Source organism: Molossus molossus, unplaced genomic scaffold (assembly GCF_014108415.1).
Source record: "Molossus molossus isolate mMolMol1 unplaced genomic scaffold, mMolMol1.p scaffold_m16_p_1, whole genome shotgun sequence".
Classification (NCBI taxonomy): domain Eukaryota; kingdom Metazoa; phylum Chordata; class Mammalia; order Chiroptera; family Molossidae; genus Molossus; species Molossus molossus.
The window spans coordinates 232,597,960-232,619,475 of NW_023425344.1; the positions used below are offsets into that span (position 1 = coordinate 232,597,960).

The following is a 21,516-nucleotide window of genomic DNA, read 5'->3' on the forward strand; positions in this document are numbered from 1 at the left end:
AATTATGCAGTGAATTCTTTACCAGGCTCTGTAATTCAGATAGCATTGTAAATTCTTTATTGCTATTTAATACGGATGATTGGAAATAATGTTGATAACTGTGTGTAGTAACAGACTGCTGAGATGATTAATTTAACAATCCTGAGCATTTATACAGTGAACTAATATTATATTTGCATGTCTCCATGGCATGTTATAACACATGATAATTTATTAGGGAGAAAGCATTTTAAAAAAATCAATTGTATATAAATGCTCCCTGAATCTAAAATGCTGGCAACTTCGGCCACAAGGGAAACTCGTTTTCCCCCTTTTTAGCCAGTCATTTTTGAAAGACTTCAAATATAAATCCAAATTTTGGTTGGAAAAATGGGACTGACCACACCTGAAAAAGAAAATGCAAAGTGAAAAATATCATTTTCTCTGCTGGTATAAGTTGCCAATAAGTTAGTTGTGAGTCATTCACGAGCCGATAGTATTTGGATTGGTTTAACTTATATCATTCACAAAGACCAACTGTCTTGTCATTTCAGTCAGTGTTTGGCAATGCTGAAGAGCATACATTTCAGTTCTTCTGTGAGATACCGTGGGCCAAACTGCAGCAAGGGTGAATATGATGTAAAACACTCATGTAAAGCAACTCATTACACTTTGCTGTTTTTGCTTTCGTATTGCTCCTTTTTGGGTTGGGGACTTGTTCTATCCATTAGTAAACCTGTGGCATCTTCCTTGATTGAATCTGGAGCAAATGTTCTTTTGGTAAATGCTGGCAAGGTAAAAGAAAAGAGAAAAATCAACCGAGATGAAAATAATCGCTGAACCAAAAAATTGCAAGTAATCATTGTATTTCATCTAGTTTTCTGTAAACTTTACACGGCCCAACAGACCTTCAATGTAGGAATACATTTAATCAGATCACTACATTTTCAAAAGAATGTGTGTGTGATTTCATTTGGAGGAGGCGGATGGGAAGTATCTGAGAGTAGAAGACGTATGGGTGGTCAGTACATCGTGATATGAAGCACACAGAATTTTGGAGGGAGAAATCTTAAGGGCCTCTTTTTGAGAGTATTCTTTGTTTCACAGAAGAGACTAGATCTGGAATCTCACATTTACTACCCCTGATTTTTACTACCTCTTACCATCTCTCATGAGCACCAGATGCTTAAGTCCAACGACGTGAAATCTTCCTGCCTGGTTTCTCACCTCTGCTGCCTGCCCATACCTTACTCTTCTCCATCTTGGAAAATGATATCCTCAACCACCTAGTTTCTCAGATCTTGGTTCCTTCCTTCCTTTGTCCTGCCTGCTTCATCCATCCAACTTAAGAGTAAGTTCTTATGGTCATGCCTCCAAATTCACCTGACTTCTTCCGCTTTACACTATTTCTATTACCATCACCCCAGCCCAAGCTACCATGTTCTTTTCTCTTGTTTTCATCTTGCCCCTTTCTCCACCACAACCAGAGTTGTCTCTTTTTTAAAAAAATCCTCACCCAAGGATATGTTTTTATTGATTCTAGAGAGAGGAAGGGGGAGAGAGAGAGAGAGAAACACTGACGTGCGAAACATTGATCAGTTGTTTCCTGTATGCCCCACTAGCACCAACACCCTCCCAGGGAACTTGGAATAAAATCCAAACATATGACTTTGGCTCCACTGGGGTGTCTCTCTCTCTCTCTCTCTCTCTCTCTCTCTCTCTCTCTCTCTCTCTCTCTCTCTCGTTCCACCCTTCTGTCACTCACTCATTCAGTGTTGCATCTCTCTAGAAGGTCATGTCCCTTTCTTCTCTGGGTCCTTTGCACTTTTATGCTCCCCTCACAGGAATGACCATCCCACTCCATTTTAACTCATCTGTAACCTCCTCAGAAAGTCATCTTCTGATCACTAATGTAAAGTAGCAGTCCTGTTCCAGGTACCTTCCATCATTTCACCTCATACCGCCAGTCACCACTTCCAGTTGTTAATGTGTTTACTACCTATTTCCTCCATGGGATGAGGTGACCTTTCCTGTCTTGTTCATGACTCTACCCCCAGAGCCAAACAGAGAACCTCATGAATAGCCTCTTAGCAAATGTGGCTTGAACAACTGAATATGCTGAAGGGATTTTTAAGAGATAGCCAATTGGAGATTTTCCAGTTGCTTTCTAGAAAGCATCTAAAGAGTACCTTGTCCAATTGCAATAATCGGAAAATATCTGGCACCGAGCTGGTCAGTGAAAAGACAGTCACACACACAGAAGTCCCTATCATGTAAAATGAACCTATAAAATGGAGAGACAGAAAAGCTGGTGCTTTCATGAAATTAAAAAAAAAAAAACAACACAAGTCCTTTCAAAAACAGAAAACACTGTTCCTACCTTATCAGTACTGCAATATTTTTCCTGCCATAAATCCTTGGCACTTTATCTGCAAGTCTGAGGACAGACAACCTGTGAAGCAGCTATTCCGAGCCTGCAGGGTGACCCCACTGCACAAGGAGGAGGTGAAGAGAGTGTGCTCTTCCTGGTGCCGAGAAACTGTTCTCCCCCAAGGGACTTCAGCTCCCACCATAGGCACCTCCTAACACACATTGAGAAAACTTAGCTTCTCTTTTCTTTCCGTGGCAACATAAACCGAGGTAAGGAAGTGAAATAGCCTTCTTTTTAGCAACTTTCACTGATTTGCTTTTCTAAGACTATCAAGTTAAATTAATATGCATGATTCACTTCCAATGCCTATAATAACCCTCAGATAACAGTTTTCCCTATGAAAAAGCAGCCCTTTCTTTTGGAGATCATTTGTTTATTTAAATAAACATTATTTACAACGGTTTTCTAAATTACTGAAAATTTGCCATCTGCACTTATTTTTAAAACTTAGTTTAGAGATACCAACTCCACAGACATCAAGCATTTTAGTCTCAGAGGACTCGAGACTTTGAGAAGTCATCAGATTACTAGAGACCTCACTCAAATCTGGTCTGGTCCCAGCCCCAGGCGTTACGGCCTGCCCTGGAGTGTGTTCCTTTAGCCTAAAAGGATGTACAGACATGGAGACTAGTGGTCGGTCACTACTTATAAAAAGTAAAAATGACAGTTTCAAAAGCTGGCATTATGAGTCTCTCCTACTTACTAAGTGCCCACTGACTACAGGCTGAAGGGAGTGGAATCCAAGTCTTCTGAAAGAGTGGCCTGAGTCACGGCCATCACTTCTAGCCAGCCAGGATAAATTTGGTCGTAATCATGGCTCTAAATAATGGATTTCTGTGTTCCCATTTCCAATGGTAATATAAACTTACAATTTATACATTTCTCCCCTTCTTCCTGGCAGAAGGAATCTACCTTTTCTTGAATTGACCTGAACTACACAAAGCTGACATAAATTACTACTGAAAACAAACTTTCATTAATGCTGGATCATTTCAGAGACCACAAATTATGCAGTATTTTCCCATTTCCTTTGTTTTTTCCACGGGCAGTGATTCTGCGCTTTAGCCTGGTCACAGTTTGACAGGGCACCTCAGTCAGCAGAATGAGCACCTCAGCGTCTATAGCACAGATAAAAGGGCCTCATCCAGGATGAATCCCAACTTACGTGAGAAGGGGCCTGTTCTGTGGGCTCATAAACCCATGTCCACCCCGGCACCTACAGTCATTTACTCTGCATGGCCCCACACAGGTCCAGCTGCTCTAACCTCCAGCCTCTAGCTTTCATGTTCTGACCAGAAGTTAATCAAACCCTTGATAGACATAAAAGCTGGAGTTTTCTTAATACCATTTTATTTTTATAAGATTCCTTTTTAGCCTAAGTGTCCAATACACATATCAAAGAGCACCAAAGGACTACATAGAAAGACTGCAGTTTCTTGCCCCATCCCTCCCAATCCCACAGTCCTGCTCCCCAGAGTCAACCACAATCAACTCTTTTAGCTTGATTGTCTATATTTAACTCAATTTTTGTAAATAAAAGCTTATATTGCTATTTTTTTATTTATCATTTTTAGACATATCCACACCCATCCACTTCTCCTCACCCATCCTCCCTATATAGTTACATCTGAACTTCAAGTTATGTCAACAGTGAGTATTTATATTACTATGACTATGTAAATATGGCTCATGTAAACCTAATAGGTATACTATGAAAATGTTTCTTTTCTTGCTCATTCTGCTCCCCCTACCCTGGAATTATTAATTGACCCATGTTTTTATTTTTGTTTTGTTTTTTATTTGCTCTTTATGACCACCCTTGTTTCTAATAGCTCAATTAGATCTGCCATATTTCTATTATAGTTTTTCCTAAGGTGCTCAACTGAAGCAAACAATGTATCAATTCCTTTGTTTATTTCCTAAAGATTTTCTTATGGGACCCTTCTTTTCTTCCTTCAATATGAAAGAACTGAAGAACATGAGTGTCCAGGTTAAAAGGGCCCCACCCAGTAAGTAGCTTGTAAAGTGACTAAGACAAGACCCACTGGGAGGCTTATCATCACGATACTCAATGGGGTTAAAGAGAAGATCCTAAAAGTTCTTGGGGCTGAGTGGGAAGTCAGTGGTGATGGAGATCACTTCAAAGGAGAAGGACTCAAAACAATAAAGATATAATGTTTTCAACAGCAACACTGGATTTTGGAAGATAATTGTGCAACGATGTCAGAATGAAAGATGTTCAACCTAAAATTTTGTAGCCAGCTAAAGTTTCAGCTAAGTATGAGGGAGAACAAATCCATTTTCAGAAATACAAAGACCAAATATTCACCTTTTCTTGAAACAAGCAGAGAAAGGCGCAGGATCTCAGACCCTTGGGCATTAACACAGGAAGAGGGTGAAGGGAAGTCTCAGGATGACAGCAGTGCACCAGGTACTTTCGGGTGGGCCTTTTAACCTGCCCACTTCTGGCCTTTGTTTTGTTTTCTTTGTTCTCTCACCCCAAGACTCTCACTGATTAGGTATGATCCCTCTTGACCTGATTTTCTAAATACCTTATCTTTCTCTCCTATTGTCCCATTTCTTTGTGATTTTCTCAACTTCATTTTCCACCTTTCTAGTTTAACACATTTTAAATTTCTGAGACCTCTTATCCTGTGTACATTTTTCTTAGCATCTTGCTCTTATTTTTAATGGAGGTAGTGTTTTGTCTAGTATCTCTGAGGGCATTAGTGATACTTCTAAAGACACCTCCGGTTCCCTGGATTATGTATTTACTGCAGGTGCTGTTTTTCTCTTTGTTGGTGTTGACATCTCTCCTTTGTAATTTTAGAAGTTTAAAAGGAGGTTAAAGAAAAATTACAGAACAATTTCTATAAATAAGCTGGAATGGTTTGTGCTATAAAAATGGAGAAGTATTCAGGGTAATCCTAATCCACTTCTAAAATACCACATTATGAAAAATATATAGAAATAATTCAAGGTTTATTAGAAAAGCAAATAAGAATAAATGTGATTTCTAGTAAAAAGTTTAATTCAGTAACATAAAATGTTTAATATTAAGGTGCTTATTATTAAATTTTTAAAAGGTCCTTCAAAATATTTTGGTAGGTATGTAAGAAAAATCATTTAAAAAACTTGTCAAAACAAGAGTAAAACAAAGCTATGACTTAATAAAATAATTTCACAGTTTGTCAATAAATTAAATTAATAAAGAGGTTTACTTATTTAAAAGATTTGTAAATTAAATTTTAGAGAGAGGGGAAGGGAGATGAGGAAAGAAGGAGAGAAACATCGATGGGAGAGCAAAACATGGATCACTACCTCCTGTATACCACCTACTGGGGATCAAGCCCACAGCCCAGGCATGTGCCCTGACCGGGAATCTAACCAGCAAACTTTCAGTGCATGTGACGATGCCTAACCACCTGAGCCACAATGACCAGGGCAAAAAGTTTATTTCTGAAGCTAAATTTTTCAGTCAGACTTTACAGTATAGGCAACAATAAGTATTTTAAATCCTAAGTATGTTCTCAGTGATTTTTTTTTTCCTATTCTTATTTAACTGTATTTCCTTTTGGGCCAGCTCATGCATATAAAAACAAATGGCTGCCTGTGAGGAATATTATATATCTTAGAGAAATGACCACAGCTGTTCATTAAATGCTATTGTGTGGAAAGTTGAACCAGTTTCTCTCACTTCCTGTCATAATATTTAATAAAATTCTAAGTCTTATTGCTTTCCCCCTAATGTCTTCTCAATGCTTCCTTCTGGGTGCCTTTCTGGGGAGCCTTGTGGAAGCCATAATGGCAGAATTAAACAGCAGCAGTCAAAGACGTATCTCCTGTCACATGCTACTTCTCTCCAGGCCAGGCGTTTGCATGCTCCAGTGGATGGGACGGCATGTTTGATGGTGCTTTGCCCCGCCCTCCTCCTCCATGTTTATCTACACCACACAGGCCTGAGGACATTTTTCAATTTCTTAATATGAAAAATAAAAATTTGGCCTATGTATATCTGATCCCGAGGTACTATAACCAAGTTGAGATATGGTCCGGATTAAAGGGTGGCTGCCGGATTAGAATAGCAGAGGGTTTATGCAGGTATATAAAGTCACTTTGTGAAATGGTTAAGACAGGAAAGAGAAAATGCTTAGCTTTTAGAATAAAATAATCATGATACAATGAAAATGAAAACATTATCAGAAACCAATAAACATTTATTCAACGAATCCATAAATTTAAATCAGCAAAAATGAGAACTGTCACTTTTGGATTTGACCTACTTTCTTGTGGCTTGTTTTGGCATTTTATCTTATGGCAACCTAGATTTTTTAAAATAAGAGGAGTGTCAGATTTAATGTATAAACTCTATGCCCATGGTAGACTGAAGAGTTAAATGATTATTTAAATAAGAATCCATTATAGAACATTTGGGTATCAATAGCTTGGATAAAAGTGGACTTAAAAAAAACCCACAATGAATATACTCATTTCTCTAGGACTAACTGAGCACTCACTATGTGCTCAGTACTATGCAGGATGCTGAAGAAAGCGGTGGACAGAACAGATATCACCTGTCATCTTGAGTTCAGTCTTTGGTGGACAGAGGAATCAGTAAAAAAAATAATTCACTCTAACACCAAATAGCTCCATCATTATTCTGAGAAGGCTTTTAAAGAAAAATTGTAATGCACTGTGGGCACTCATAACAGAAACCACATTTAAAACTGTAAGTCCTGAAGGCTTCTTTAAGGGCATTACATACAAGCTGGAACTTGAGGTAGGGGAGGACGGAGGTGGGTGGTGGGAGATGGCGGCCTGGGTCAACAGACTCATACCTTGTTGGTGTGGATGACATTGTATCAACATTTACAGGGTATTCACAGAATGAAATTTAGCCCGTAATCCCAATATCCTTAGTCTTTGCAAAAGATTATATATGTCTGAATAGTTCTATGCAAAGATTTCCCCCTTTTTGATATTTGAATTTTATTATAATACTCTCTAACTTCCTTTATCCACTCATCCAGTTACCAGTGATCTCCACACACAAAAATTATTTAATTAAGATTATTACCTTGGGTGATTTTAAGTTTTTCAGATAAGGGTAAGGTCTACAAAAGAGGAATCCCATATATATTTGTAGTAAATTGGATAATACTGTGAATACACTTGCGGGGGCATTATTTGTATGATTCATAATGAATTTTTTTTTTTCAAACACACAACATGAATATTACTCTCAGGTACTGGCCTTACATTTTAAGCTTTCCACAAGTTAAATTTTTTTAAACCCAATTTTAAAACTGGTACAGGACTTCATTACTTACAGGTCAAGTGTGAAAATCGTGGACTAGACGGGAAGCGACTGTGATCCTGCCAAGAGGATGAGCGATCTAACCCATGAGCATGGGAACTTTCAGCAAAGGTTCGGTCATCCTAAGAGAGACAGCAGAGCATTGCAGTTCACTGATCACAAAATGCAAGAATCGGGATTCTCTGAAATGTACTAAACATGAAATTGAATCTCAATATACAAGTTATGTTATACCACAATTTAATATAATTATAACCCTTGTTAAAAAAAAGTCTGTGCATATATAAGAAAATATGAAAAAATAAATAAAATTTAAAAAGAGAAGGAAATCGCCTGTAGCCATTAACAGCATGACATATTTCTTTCCAGTCTTTTTTCCTGTGGGTAGGATTTGTAAACATTGTTATAAAACTCTGTGTTCATTTATTTACATTCATACTATAAACATTTCTGAAGTCATTATATTATCTTAACCTTCAGCATGTGGGCTACCCATATACTATCTAATGGATACACTTCCCTTAGTTAGCACAGCATGCTTCACTGAGCATTCTAAGGTTTTACTCCTATAAATAACCCTGTGAGAAACATCTTTAAATATATAACCCTTTCCATATTTATCATATTCCTTATGACAGATTTTTAGGTGGAAATATGGGTCAATAAAAACAATTTGATGTTTTAAATACATTGAGCTAGGCTGCTTTCCATAATGATTATATTAAACCTCTTACTCATTCAATAAATATTTAATAACTAAACAAAAATGAACACAGAAGAGGTCCCTCTCCTCGTGGATTATATGAATGTGTCCTTTTCCCCAAATCTTTGCTGAAAAAAGGGAATCATAACTTCAGAAAATTTACTAATCAGATTAAAATAGATGCTTTCATATGTTTTTGTGATAGTAAAGTTCAAACATTTTCTCTCCAACGTTTTCTATTTATTTACATAATTCATTTTTTCTTTATTTCACTCATTCATTCATTCAACAATAATGGGCACCTCTATGTGTTGGTCAAATAATAAACAAAACATCAAGGTATGTGGTCATGCAATTATACAGCTTGCAGAAGAAAAAGATATTAAATAATGAAACTAAGCCCATAACAACAAAATGAAAAGCTATAAGTGCCAGAAGGAAGAGGAGGAGGAGGAGGAGAAGCAGCAGAAGCAGAAGCAGCAGAAGAAAAAATAATAAAAAGAACTAAATTTAGATTTAGAAAGAACTAAATTTGGATTTAAATAATAGAAAGAACTAAAAATATCTGGGAGGTGATATTTAAAGCAATAATTGAATGCTGAGTATAAATCAATAAATTAGCCAAGTGAAAATTTAGGGGTGGATGACGGGAAAGTTGGATTTAAGGGGAGCAGACGACAGAGGTCAGGGAATGACGTTCCAGACATGTGTGAAGGTGCTGAGATCAGAAAGAGTTTGGTGTGTTTGAAGAAATGAAGGAAGGCCCCATGGCTAGGAACACTGAACCTGGGGGAAATGGTTACTGTGAGATTCAAAGGTGAGGTTGGATTGGGTCTTTTTCTCTTACATAAATCAGATAGTCAGTCAAGAATTTTCAGGAGAGGGACTGATACCATTATAATTACCTGGTTATTACTTAACAGGAAAGAAATGAAGGGAAGACTAGATAATATAGACATGCCATTTATACAGCTTTGCAGGAAGCTACAAGTTAACACTCTCCTGGTCTATTGCCTGCAGATCGCTGGGGGAAGGGACTGGACAGAGGCAGTTTAGATGCACGCCCAGTAAGGTCTGAGTGACGTGGGACGGTGCGTACCTATATGTCACACCTGGGAGCAAGTCAGTGGCCAGAATAGGTGTGGCCACTGCAAGGGGGTGAAACCTATATTTAAACTTCTGAGCAAAGGAAATTTGCTTTCTTGGTTCTGTCTCTTGCTGACCGTGCTGGACTCCTGGCTTGCAGGGCTCCTTGAGCAATGTGGGCCCACACAATGGACTGATGGACTAAATTTTGCCCAACCTTCTTCCCGACCCAGTTTCATCACAGAACAAAAACTCTGGACACTGGCCCTGCTTCTAGCTCTGCTGAAACCCCAGCTACATGTCTTCTAGGGCTGGGTTAGTGGATCTGGGACTTAACCACCTGAGGAATATAACTCCATGCAAATATTTCATCACATCTCATTCTCCCGAGGGGACTTCTAAAAATGCTTATTTCAGAGGAGTCCCAAGAACGCCAGTCCCATGAGCGACAGGGAAATCTGGCCCCCTGATTTCTCCTGCAACAGAAAGGCGTGCTTTAATGTATATTTCTCAAAAGATTACTCTTTTCTCTTTATGGAAAACAGATTGGATTGGCACAAGTGTTCATATCGGAAAACCAGATAAAAGACCACCATTGAGGATGATGGTGGGGTCAAGGGAGAGGAAGGGATTGGGAATGTTGCCAAAGATTCTAGATGAAACGACTGTGAGTTGGGGCCCCAGAGAGATTCCTCAAAACATGGCCACCCCATACAGCAGGGCCTCCTGTAACACGACAATCCAGTGAATTAGTTGTTATTCTCTACACCAGGTATCAAGTTTATAGTTCTTTCTTTATCACACATGTATTATGCAAATGCAAAAGAAGGCCAGAAAGAACACGCTGAGATACACTTGTAACAGGCCCATTTACTCTGAGCTAAAACCATGGAGATAAACTCAGAAGACTCAAGATCATTAGCCTTCACGTACCAAAAGTAAAGGGAGTTCAAGTCTACTTACGATGAAGGACCTGAGATTTTCAACCGAGTGATTTATAGTTTGTACTAATTATGGGGATTTCATAAGAGACTGGAAGTCATTCACTATAGGAATTTTGGAAGGGAAAGGACATACATCATGTCCCAAATGTATTCCAACAACTACTGTAGAAGGCGCTGACACTGGGCGCCAGAAGCCAGGCAATAGGCCTGGCTCCCACAGTTTGACCATGAGGACCGAAGGCCCGGGAGGAGCTGGATGCTGCGCAGAGTCGCGTCCTCAGCCAACGCTAGAATCTCCATTCAGTCATGGTTTGTATACGAAGCATGAAAGAGAAAAACGTAAGAAATGGTTTCCTGGTAAAAGATGCTTTAATGATTATGAGCCAGTAAGAGAAAGGAACACTGAAGGGAACACACACACTTACAAAGAGGACAGAAGAGGAGATGCAGGTTTGGGCTGAAGGAGACCAGTGGTGCCTCACACTGCGCCCACCAGAGAAGGAGGCGTCCTCAAAGGTTCAAATCCTGCTCACTCCCCAAAGGCATGGTTTTAAATTTCTGAAGCAATGCTCACTGGACTGAGTGTCACCCCATAGGCTGAGAGGTCCCGGTTTGATTCCCGGTCAGAGCACACACCCGGGTTTCGGACTCGATCCCAAGCAGGGGATGTACAGGAGGTGGCTGATCAATATTTCTCTCTCACATCAGTGTTTCTATCTCTCTCTCTCTCTTCCTCTCTCTCTAAAAATAAAAATCAATAAAAACATATTTTTTAAAACATTTCTGAGGCAAAATCAACTGGAATCAAAGTATAGGCTATATCTTTTCTGTTCACAGAAAAAGAATAATTTTATATTTTTAATTATAAAACTAGTTTCTTAGCATATGACAATTAAAATATGGCACTGATATTTTATTTTTAGCAAATCTGGAAGATACAGAAAAAATTAAGAAGAAAACAAATAATCCGACAAGTTAAAAACAAACCTATTAACCTAATGTAAGGATAAATTTTTTCCAGCTCTCATTTATAAATATCTTTATAAATTGAGATCACCATTTGTTGAAAATTTTGTCTTCTACTTTTTTCATGTAACATTACACATGGGAATTTTCTCTGTCATCATTATCATGGTTATGGTAAACCATAGTTTATTTTACTAATCTATTGCTGGAAATTTAAGGTTGATTTCAATTTTCTTCTATTATAAATAATCATTTGATAAACATTACTGCATAAAGCTTTGTCCATTTACATTTATTAATTTGGCATAGATTCCTGAGCTACCAAATTTCTTGGCAGAGTTGTTCATATATATTTCCTAATTATCCTTCTGTCTATAGAATTTCTAGTAATATCCTTTCATCCCTAATGTTGAACATTTGTATCTTCTTTTTTCCTAATCAATCTGAATAGAGGTTTTTGAATTTCATAGATCTCTTCAAAAGTCCTGGTTTTCAGTTAATTTATTTCCTTATTTTTTTATATATATTATATTTAAATTGATTTTAGAGAGAGAGGAAGGGAGAGGGAGAGAGTGATAGAAACATTGATGAAAGAGAACATTAACTGGCCGCCTCCTGCATGCACCCAATAGGGGATCGGGCCCACATCCTGGGCATGTGCCCTGACCGGGATTGAACCGGTGACCACTCGGTGCACGGGTCGACGCTCAACCACTGAGCCACACTGGCCAGGCTATTTCCCTATTTTTATAATTTCTGTTTCATTGATCTCTGCTCTTTATTATGTCCTCCCTTTTACTTAATTTAGGTTTGATTTGCTCTTTATTTTCTAGTTTCTTAAGATGGAATCTTGGATTATTTATGAGACTTTCCTTCTTTTATAATATACACACAGAATGTGATAAATTTCTCTCTGAGCACTGTTTATCTGACACTCACAAATGTTAATACATTGCACTTTTATTTTCTTATAGTTAAAATATTTTCTAATTTTCCTTTTGAGTTCTGCCTTGACTCATCCATGGGTTATGTAGAAGTATGTTATTTAGTTTCTAAATATTTGAGAATTTTCCAGATATTTTTCTGTTATTGATTTCTAGTTTCATTCCATTGTGGTTAGATAACAGACTTGGTATCATTTCAATCATCTTAAATTCACTGAGATTTGCTTTATCGCCCAGAATGCAGTCTGTTTTGGAGAATGTCTGATGTGCACTTGAGTGTGCAGTCAGCTGCCGCTGGGTGGGGCATTCTATAAATGTCAGTTAGGTCTAGTTGGCTGACAGTGTTGTTGAAGTCTTCTATAGCTTTACTGATTTTCTGCCTACTGTTTTATCACTTAGTGAGGAAAGAATGTTGAAATCTCCAACTATAATTATGGACGTGCTTATTTGTTCCTTATAGTTCTATCAGTTTTTGCTCCATATAGTTTGGCACTCTGTTAATAGGTACATAAAGGTTAGGACTGTGGTCCTTCCCCTTTAAAACTGTTGACTTATTCAACCACTCGCACTTTTTTTAACATACAGAAAATAAGGAGGCTTACTTCTGAAACATCCTTAAGTTCTAACACTTTATAAGTCTTCAAAAAGAGTATCAGAATCCCCATTACCCTGAAAAACAACTAATGAAATGAAACCTAAAAGAACACCTTAAAACAAAAATATTTCACAATCCTTTGAACAATCAATATACCATAAGATTTAAAAAAAAAAAAACAAAAAAACCTTCATGTTCAATTATATATTGATGTTTAAATTGTGAAATTTCTATACAGGTAAATTTTACAAGGTGACCATAAGGTGATTTTTTTTTTGCAATTCCTAACTACCCTTTCATCAAATACCTAAATATTAAAAAGAAAGTATCTGTTAAAATGGAAGATTTTTTTTTTATAATTTTATTAATCCCAGGTTTTGCTTTTTTACCAATTCTTATATCCTTAGCACAAGGACCTATTTTTATTGCTGTCTTAAGTCTCAACAAGTTAGCCAGAATCCCCTGCAAAAATTCCACCGGTGAGGGGACTGCGTTTTCTAATATTTTCCCTGGGTTTCTTCCACTTCTCTTTCCTAACCCACATTGTAACTGGTTTCTTAAAAGCTGTTCCAACCTGACTAAAATGTCTTTGCTAAACTGATCTCCAATGATTAATATTTAATGACGCCCACCAAGTATTTTTCTCTTAGGAATACTGTAAGTTCAAAGTTTATAAGACAAATGATACATTTAATTTTTTTTTAAAATTAATTTATCCAACCCTTCCCCTGGAGAGAAGGAAAAAAACACTTATGTGTTTCTGAATCTGTGGCAGAAATGTTTTCCAGAACTTGCCTCCACACTGGGAAGACACCGTTCCCATCCCTTCTCCACTCTTTATTCCCGGTCTCCGTCGTGCTGGAAAGCGCCCAGCGAGGCTGTCCCTCAGGGAGTCGGATCCTGTTTCAGATGACCCCGCACCGGTTACTTACAGCCGCCTTCCAATCTCAGTCTGCTTGGCTGCTGTTACAACTCTCAGCCTCCAGGACGGCGAGGCTTTCATTTTCTCTGTCTTTTCATCTACCCGTCCCAATAGCCCACAATTTAGCACAGTGCTGTTTGCATTCAGGAACTCAAAAGTGGTCCTATATGCTCACGGCTTGACCAGAGCACAGAAATGCAAGTTTGCTGTGGTGGAAGCTGGACTGAGAAGACTGCCGCTCTCACACCCCCAGTTTCTGTGGTGCTGGGCCAGGTCACCTCTAAGTCCTCTCGGCACTGACACTTTCTGGTCCCAGCCTATCTGAACAGAACCACTGAGCAGCCAGGACTTCCAACTATGCAAACTATCTTTACCACAGGAAATCCAAATATCCACCACAGACCTATAAACCCAAATCCACATATCCACAGATGAGCAGACTCATGACAATATTGAGCTAGAGCAGACCATCTGAGAAATTGACCTTTATCCGGTGGTATTTTATTGTGTAAAATTTAATACTCCTAGCAACTAATAAAAAAAAAACAAAATCCTACTCAGTTATTGTTTTTTTTAACCTACTTCAGACTTGGCTCCATGTGACTTTTATCCATTTTCAGAAACCAAATCTACTCACAGTGGACACAAATTTGCCATAAACAAGGACACTCGAAAGACTGTGCCACTCAACTCACTTAACGAACAAAGGCAAAGGTGCAAAGATGCTTTGATGATGGCACCTCATTGGACTGAATGCTTATTCTCTTAAAGTGACTATTTCAAAGAAAACAATGGTTGTTTGCATGGATATTATACACATTTAATAAAAACTAGTATGACATTTGGTATTCTTAAAATTTTTGGCATCTAGACTTTTGAACTTGAGATAATTAAAAATGGTATCTTTACAGAGGAACTTCACAATCTTTCCTTTCTTAATGCTTTTGAGTCAAGTATCAGGACAGGTGAAAGCATGCAGCTTGTTAAGGGAACAGGATTTGGCAGAGTGGGCTCAGAGGGTTAAAAAATTAATGTGCACATCTAAGTACCCATATTGATTCCTAAATAAGCACTTTTGATCTGATGCTATTTTCAGATTTTACAATAAAGAAAAGTCCCAACCCATTTGGCAACCTTCTATTTGATGTTTGAAAGAGCAAAATGAAATCAACTAGTTAAATATTATGGCTGGCAAGTTAGCCTTGATGGCTTCAAAAGAATAAAAATCTCTTCAGATTTCAGCATGATTTGATTGCCTACCAGGTTTCATATGTGTGAAATTAAATTTTTGTTCAAATTCTGGAAAGGCTGAAGTTAGAAAAAAAATGTTTATTCGCCAATTTAACATGTATGTGTTTTCTGTGTATTCTGGAGTCAGAGATGAGGCAGTGTCTCCCCTCAACGGCAACACAATCTAGTAGAACAGCATTTCCCAAGTTTTAGTATTCACCTGTAGTTATATGTACCATTTTCTTTTATGTTAACTTATAGATTAATTAGCCTTGCACCCTAAGTCTCTGTATAAGAGAGGCTTAAAGAATGGCAAATTGGTCCGGCCGGTGTAGCTCGGTGGTTGAAGGTCGACCCATGCACCAAGACGTCGCCGGTTCGATTCCTGGTCAGGACACATGCCCAGGTTGTGGGCCTGATCCCCAGTAAGGGGCATGCAGGAGGCAGCCAATAGATGTTTTCTCTCATCGATGATTCCATTTCTCTCTCTCTCTCTCTCACCTCCTCTCTCTCTCAAATCAATAAAGGAAAATAAAATTTTTTTAAAAGGATGGCAAATTGGCAGAGCTATATTTGCACAGTTTATATATGATTTCTTGGCAAAGCATAGAGGTTCTTATAAATGAGATAATCCAGGTATTATGTGGTTAACTCTCCCTCAAATCCCCCCCTACTTGCCACCATTATTCTCAAGCAATTTTTGTAAAATTACCTGAACACTACACTAGTGATATATTTTAATAGTCATTAAATAAAAGCCACCTACACTCTTGATTTGCATCAGGAGTTATACATAGCATGCTTTAGAAGATTTAAGGTATGCACAGAAATAGCTGACCGAAGAGAGAAAGTCTAAAAGCCATTAATTGTTATGAGCAAAGTATAAACAAACCAGGACGAGGTTCAAGGGAGAAACAGCTCCCAGGAGCAAAGCCCACAGTGAACACCGTACACACGCTTACGCTGAGCAGACGCGGCCAAGGGCTGTAGCCAGTTCTGTTTCCGTGAACTGTGCTGAAAGACATTATCAACACTCCCTCACCCACCTCATCTTATCCTATAAAACATCTGCTTCCTTCAAAAGGAGTGACATACTCCTTCTTCCACTACAATCTGAAAATCATGAATTTCCTTTCAGAAGGAGGAAGGATGGGAACAAAACATGCCTTCTGTGATTTTTACTAAAAAAATCCACTGCTAATTAAAACCACATATTTAGTATGGGTAGAGAGCAAGACATGCAGGTAGCAAATGGGGATTTCTGGAACAAAACCACACTCCTCCGTGAATTCAGACTAGCGGCTAGCGGCTGACTCCTGAGCACCCTGTTCTGTCCGAAACAGCTGGGGCAGCAAAGACTAACAGAAACCCAGTGAGGCCCGATGAACCCAGAGGCCATGAAACGCTTCTGTTGTCCACACAAAGGCAGAGAAAATGTGTCAGATTCAGCTTTGAATTAAATTCTAAATATAAACTTTTAGATCAGGCATTGTCCAGTTCCTTGGTCAGCTTAGTGCAACATTAGATTATGTTCTCAGCGGTTGTGGACATTGGTCCCACTGGAAATCTCAGGAGGTTTCTAGAAACCTGATGGTTTTTGTTCCGGTGACTGTCTTGAGAGCAAACTGCTCTCACCTGGACTGAAAAAGAACCCGACTCGCTTCCTGCTCACCACACCTCCGCCGGCAGGGTGGTCACAGTGGACGTCTCACCGCCTTCCTCCATTAGCAACACCAATGGAAGCCAGTTGCCAACATGGTTCTCCTGTTCCAACAGTTATTTGTCAATAGTAGTACAGTCCGAGTTATCCAACTGTAATGCTAATAGCTACTCTCTCCCACAGATACGGGGACAGAACACTTCCTTGCACTTTGTCATCAGAGACCTTTTCTCCAAAGACGGTGGAGCACCCTTCTTTCCTCTGAACTCCCATGCAATCTATTGCGGTCTCCATACACACGTATCCCTTTCTCCTTTGCACATCAGTTGTTTGTGCGGAGGCTGTGAATTCCTAAGCATGGGTAGTAATTTTTCTTATTATACCATTCTCTTTTGCCCGAGCAGAGTGCCTGTATACAGTAGAAACTCAATAAATGTGTGTTGAACATTGTATTTAAACAACAAGAACAAACATGAATGGAAACTAGAATGGAAGCTCCGAGGAGGCAGAAATCTCTGACTATCTTGTTTAATGATACAAGTCCCATGCATCTAGTAAGTTCCTGGCACAGAGCTGACACTCAATGAATATTGAATGAATGGATAAATATTATGATTTTCCAAACAGCTTGAGCAGTATTTATTTGATTGATAAAAAAAGAAAAGGAAATATTTTATATGTGTGCAAAGGAAGAAAGATTAGATTGGTAATTTCTCCTTTCTCTAGACAAGAAGTTGGCAAACTTTTTCTTTTTTCTTTTTTTGCATTTATCCTCAGACAGAGTGGGAGGGCGAGAGGGAGGAGGAAAGAGAGAGACACATCAAGTGGTTACCACCCACACGACCCCATCTGGGGCTGGGGACAAACTGCAACCGAGGTACGTGCCCTTAGCAGGAACCGAACCCAGGACTCTCTGGTCTGTGGACCGACGCTCTAACTGCTGAGCCAAACTGGCCAGGGTGGCAAACTTTTTCTAAAGAGGGCCAGAGAGTAAATATATTAGACTTTTTGAGCCATACAGTTTCTGTTGCATCTATTCAACTCTACTGTTGAGTGTGAAAGCAGCCACAGACAATACGTGAATAAACAAGTGTAGCTGTATTTCAAGAAAACTTTATTTATAAAAGCAGTCAACAAGCCCGGCTGGTGTGGCTCAGTGGTTAAGCATCAACCCATGTACCAAGAGGTCACCGGTTCGATTCCTGGTCAGGTCACATGCCCAGGTTGTGGGCCAAATCCCCAGTGGGGGGCATGTAGGAGGTGGCCAATCAATGTTCTCTCTCATTGACATTTCCATCTCTCTCTCCCTCTCCCTTCCTCACTCTCTAAAATCAATAAAGAAAAAAAAAAAAAAAAAGAAGCAGCAGTCAACAGGCAAGATCTGACCCATGGGTGGTAGTGTGCTGATTCCTGCTCTAATCTGTAAAGATAAGACAAGTTGATAACTATTCCCGCCTAGAAGACCATGCCTTCTGCATCTTTATCCGTCCTGCACCACCGCCTCCAACAGGGAGCCCAATGCTTTGCAATGTGGTCGCTGCCCAGCACGTTTGTTGAATTAAAACCAAATCCTTCAGTAACCGATTTCCTAGAAAACCAGTTTGTAGTAGAACCAACAAATTCATTCCCTGCAATGTGATTTTTCTTTGAACTCTGTCCTAGCAAAATATGTGGGAAGTTAACAGTGCTGAAATAATGTCTTCTGAAAGTGAGGCACATTCTCTCTTGATAGAAAGAGTCCCAATTCCTCTTACATGAAGCATTTTCTTCAGTATGTCAGTGACTAACCAGAGATAGCGCTGCTGATTACCCATGAAGCCCAGAAATAATGAACAACTCTCTCACGGTCCACATGAGCTAATGCTTCTTTTGCAACGGCCTCCCCTCTCAGTCTTTTTCAATAAATTATTTTCATAAACATCATATAAGCAAATGATCATTGGTATCTACACCGGCAAAAATGTTCTCCCACATTTCTATCTCTATGACTACAAAATATGTAATGTTTGCGTGAGTTTTGTAGATTACTGCACTGTTTCAGGCCAGACACGCGTTACATAGGGTGACAGTCTACACTGAAATGAATCAATGTTTTACAATGTGAAAGCAGTACTAATGTGGAACAATGTCATCGTATAAAGTGCTTTCTGGGCTTTTCCAATACTTGCATTACCTATCTGCAAAACTTATTTCTCATTTTGCTAAATGTTGGCCTCACAAACCAGGCCTGATTTCCTCTTCAGCTGCAAATGTACACCAGGCAGATTTAGGTTTTAATTCTGATTCAACCATTTAATTGCCCGTAACCTTGCTTTCTTCAATGGTAAAGAGAAAAACATGGTGCCAACCGAGAGGGTTGCTATGGAGATTAAATGAGATAATGCAGCCTGGCTGGTGTGGCTCAGTGGTTGAGCGTCACCCATGCACCAAGAGGTCGCCGGTTCGATTTTGGTCAGGACACATGCCCAGGTTGTGGGCCCGATCCCCAGAGGGGGCCATGCAGGAGGCGGCCAATCAATGTTCTCTCTCACTGATGTTTCTATCTCTCTCTTCCTCTCCGTTCCTTTCCCTAAAATCAATAAAGAAAAATACATTTTAAAAAAAGTAATAAATGAGATAATGCTTATAGAGCAGGTGACACCTACAAAAAGAGCAATTTCATGTGATTGGCTCGATAATGAGTAGTTATTATTATTAGCTATTGTTGTCTAAACCTTGCATTCCTGTTTAAGGTTGGCAGCACCCTTGAAGTGGTGGGAGCTGCTTGAGCACACGGGAGCCTACTGGGAAAGCTGGAAGATGATTTAGCCAATGACTTGCTATATGAAACAGGGTCACCACTATAGTCATACTAAGCTACCAAAAACAAAGGTAAAATGGTACAAAGTCACAGGATTCCTTCTTCACGATAAGGGTATCAATGGCATGGCATAGCAGGGTTCAGTATTTTGGGACTGGGGAAGCACAGTGTTCATTTTAAGCACCTTAGGAAGGGCTGTAGAAATGAACACTGTCTTTACACCACTGAGTATTCTATCCAGTTACACTCAGAGGAGGCAGCAGCTTCGCAGAAATAATTTTATTTGGCCATAAGTAAATATATACAGGGTAATGAATATTCGGACATACTGAAGTCTGTAAGACTAAAAAAAAGCCCAAAAAGCCTTTAGCTTTTTTTTTCTAAATTGACTTGGAGTGCACATTTAAATAAAAATGCATTCCCTCTAGGTCAGTGTTCTCAACGGGGGTCAACTTTGCCCTCGAAGAGACATCGGGCAGCATCTGGAAACATTTCTGGATGCTACAGCTTGGGATGTGGCTGCTACTGTCATCTAGGGAGCAGACTCTAGGGATGCTGCTAAATATCCTACAACGCACGGGACAGCCTCTACCACAGTGAGTTATCGGACGCAGCGGTTAACAATGCCAAGGCTGAGAAAGCCTGCTCTAGCTAATACCTGTTAAAAGGAGTCCAATGGGTTTGAAATCCCCCATAGCACAGGTGGATCTTGAGGAGCATCTAGGGAATGGTACACTTTGTGTCAATACGGTCAAATCTTTCCACCCTAATGAACCAGAAGCTTACCAGTAGCAGTATGGAGTTCAGATCCTCAGGAAAAAGTGGCCAATGACAGTAAGAGCCGAGATTATAGTTCACAGGGTATCTACATATTACTTTACCAGCTGGGGCTTCAGCACCGAGAGCAGCTGGACTTTAGCACAAAGGAGAGCAACCACCCACCCACACTCAGCCTTTAACCCCCGAGACACCAGTTTCCTGGGCCAGCATATCTTAGGCAACATCAGTTCCCATGGACAAACAACATATTAAGCAACAATAGCATAAACGTCAAGATGAGTTCCCAGGTAAAAATTATAAGCACTGTCTCTTTATTCTCTGCTCCCACAACATTGAAAATCTATTTCATGATCAAAGCATATCTTTTCTTTTACATGTACTCTTACACGAACCCTGCAGGAGCTGCTGAGAAGGTTGTAGCCATAAACATTTTAAAAAATGCTCAAAGACTGAAAATGTATATAAAAGTTATTACTTTGAAGCTTCTGATCCTGTACTTGGGGTCATCTCGGCGCTGCTGAAGGGTCTCGCGGGGAACTCTGTATTTGGAATACCTCCCATCAATTCTCTCGGATAAACTTTGGGAACCCTGGAAAAACAACAAAGTGTCTAAACTGATACATGAAAGAAAAATCAGTATTTGAAATTAGAATAAGAAAGTATTGATAAGTAGAAAATAAATCATTATAAAAGTTAACAGACATTCTTAGGGGAATCACACGTCCCTAAGGATAAAGAAGAAAATGGTCACTTTGGATGATACCATAAAAATAAACCAGGGTCCCACACTGGTTATTTGCATTCTTTTTACAACCAGCACCTGGGCCAATATGAAATGATTGACACCCTTAGTTGAATGGAGAAGTTTCAAGGAGCCCTGGCCAGTTTGGCTCAGCGGTTAGAGTGTCGGCTAGCAGACTGAACGGCCAGGGGTTTCATTCCTGGTCAAGGGTATGAACCTGGGTTGTAGGTTCGATCCCTGGCCCTGGTCAGGGTCATGTGGGAGGCAACCAATTGATGTGTCTCTCTCACATCGATGTTTCTTTCCCTCCCCCCTGCCCTCCCTTCCACTTGAACAATTAATAGAAAAATATTCTCGGGTGAGGATTAACAACAACAATAAAAAAGTTTCAAGTAAAAGGCAAAAGATTTATGTGAT

The 21,516-nt window shown here is 39.3% G+C and overlaps 1 protein-coding gene across 3 annotated transcripts in view; it reads right to left on the bottom strand.

The window, feature by feature from the left end:
- Positions 1-281: 281 nt before the first annotated feature.
- The window catches only part of CEP128 (centrosomal protein 128), a 381,990-nt gene continuing 360,755 nt past the window's right edge, over positions 282-21,516 (bottom strand). For 2 of the 3 annotated variants that reach the window (XM_036274522.1, XM_036274511.1), the window contains 3 exons: positions 20,833-20,946; positions 7,741-7,849; positions 282-766 (listed from right to left, as the gene is read on the bottom strand). In XM_036274522.1, coding sequence (XP_036130415.1) covers positions 645-766; positions 7,741-7,849; positions 20,833-20,946 — 345 coding nt within the window. In that variant the 3' untranslated portion in view covers positions 282-644. The remainder of the gene's footprint in view (positions 767-7,740; positions 7,850-20,832; positions 20,947-21,516) is intronic. The other variant, XM_036274531.1, reaches the window with a different exon arrangement.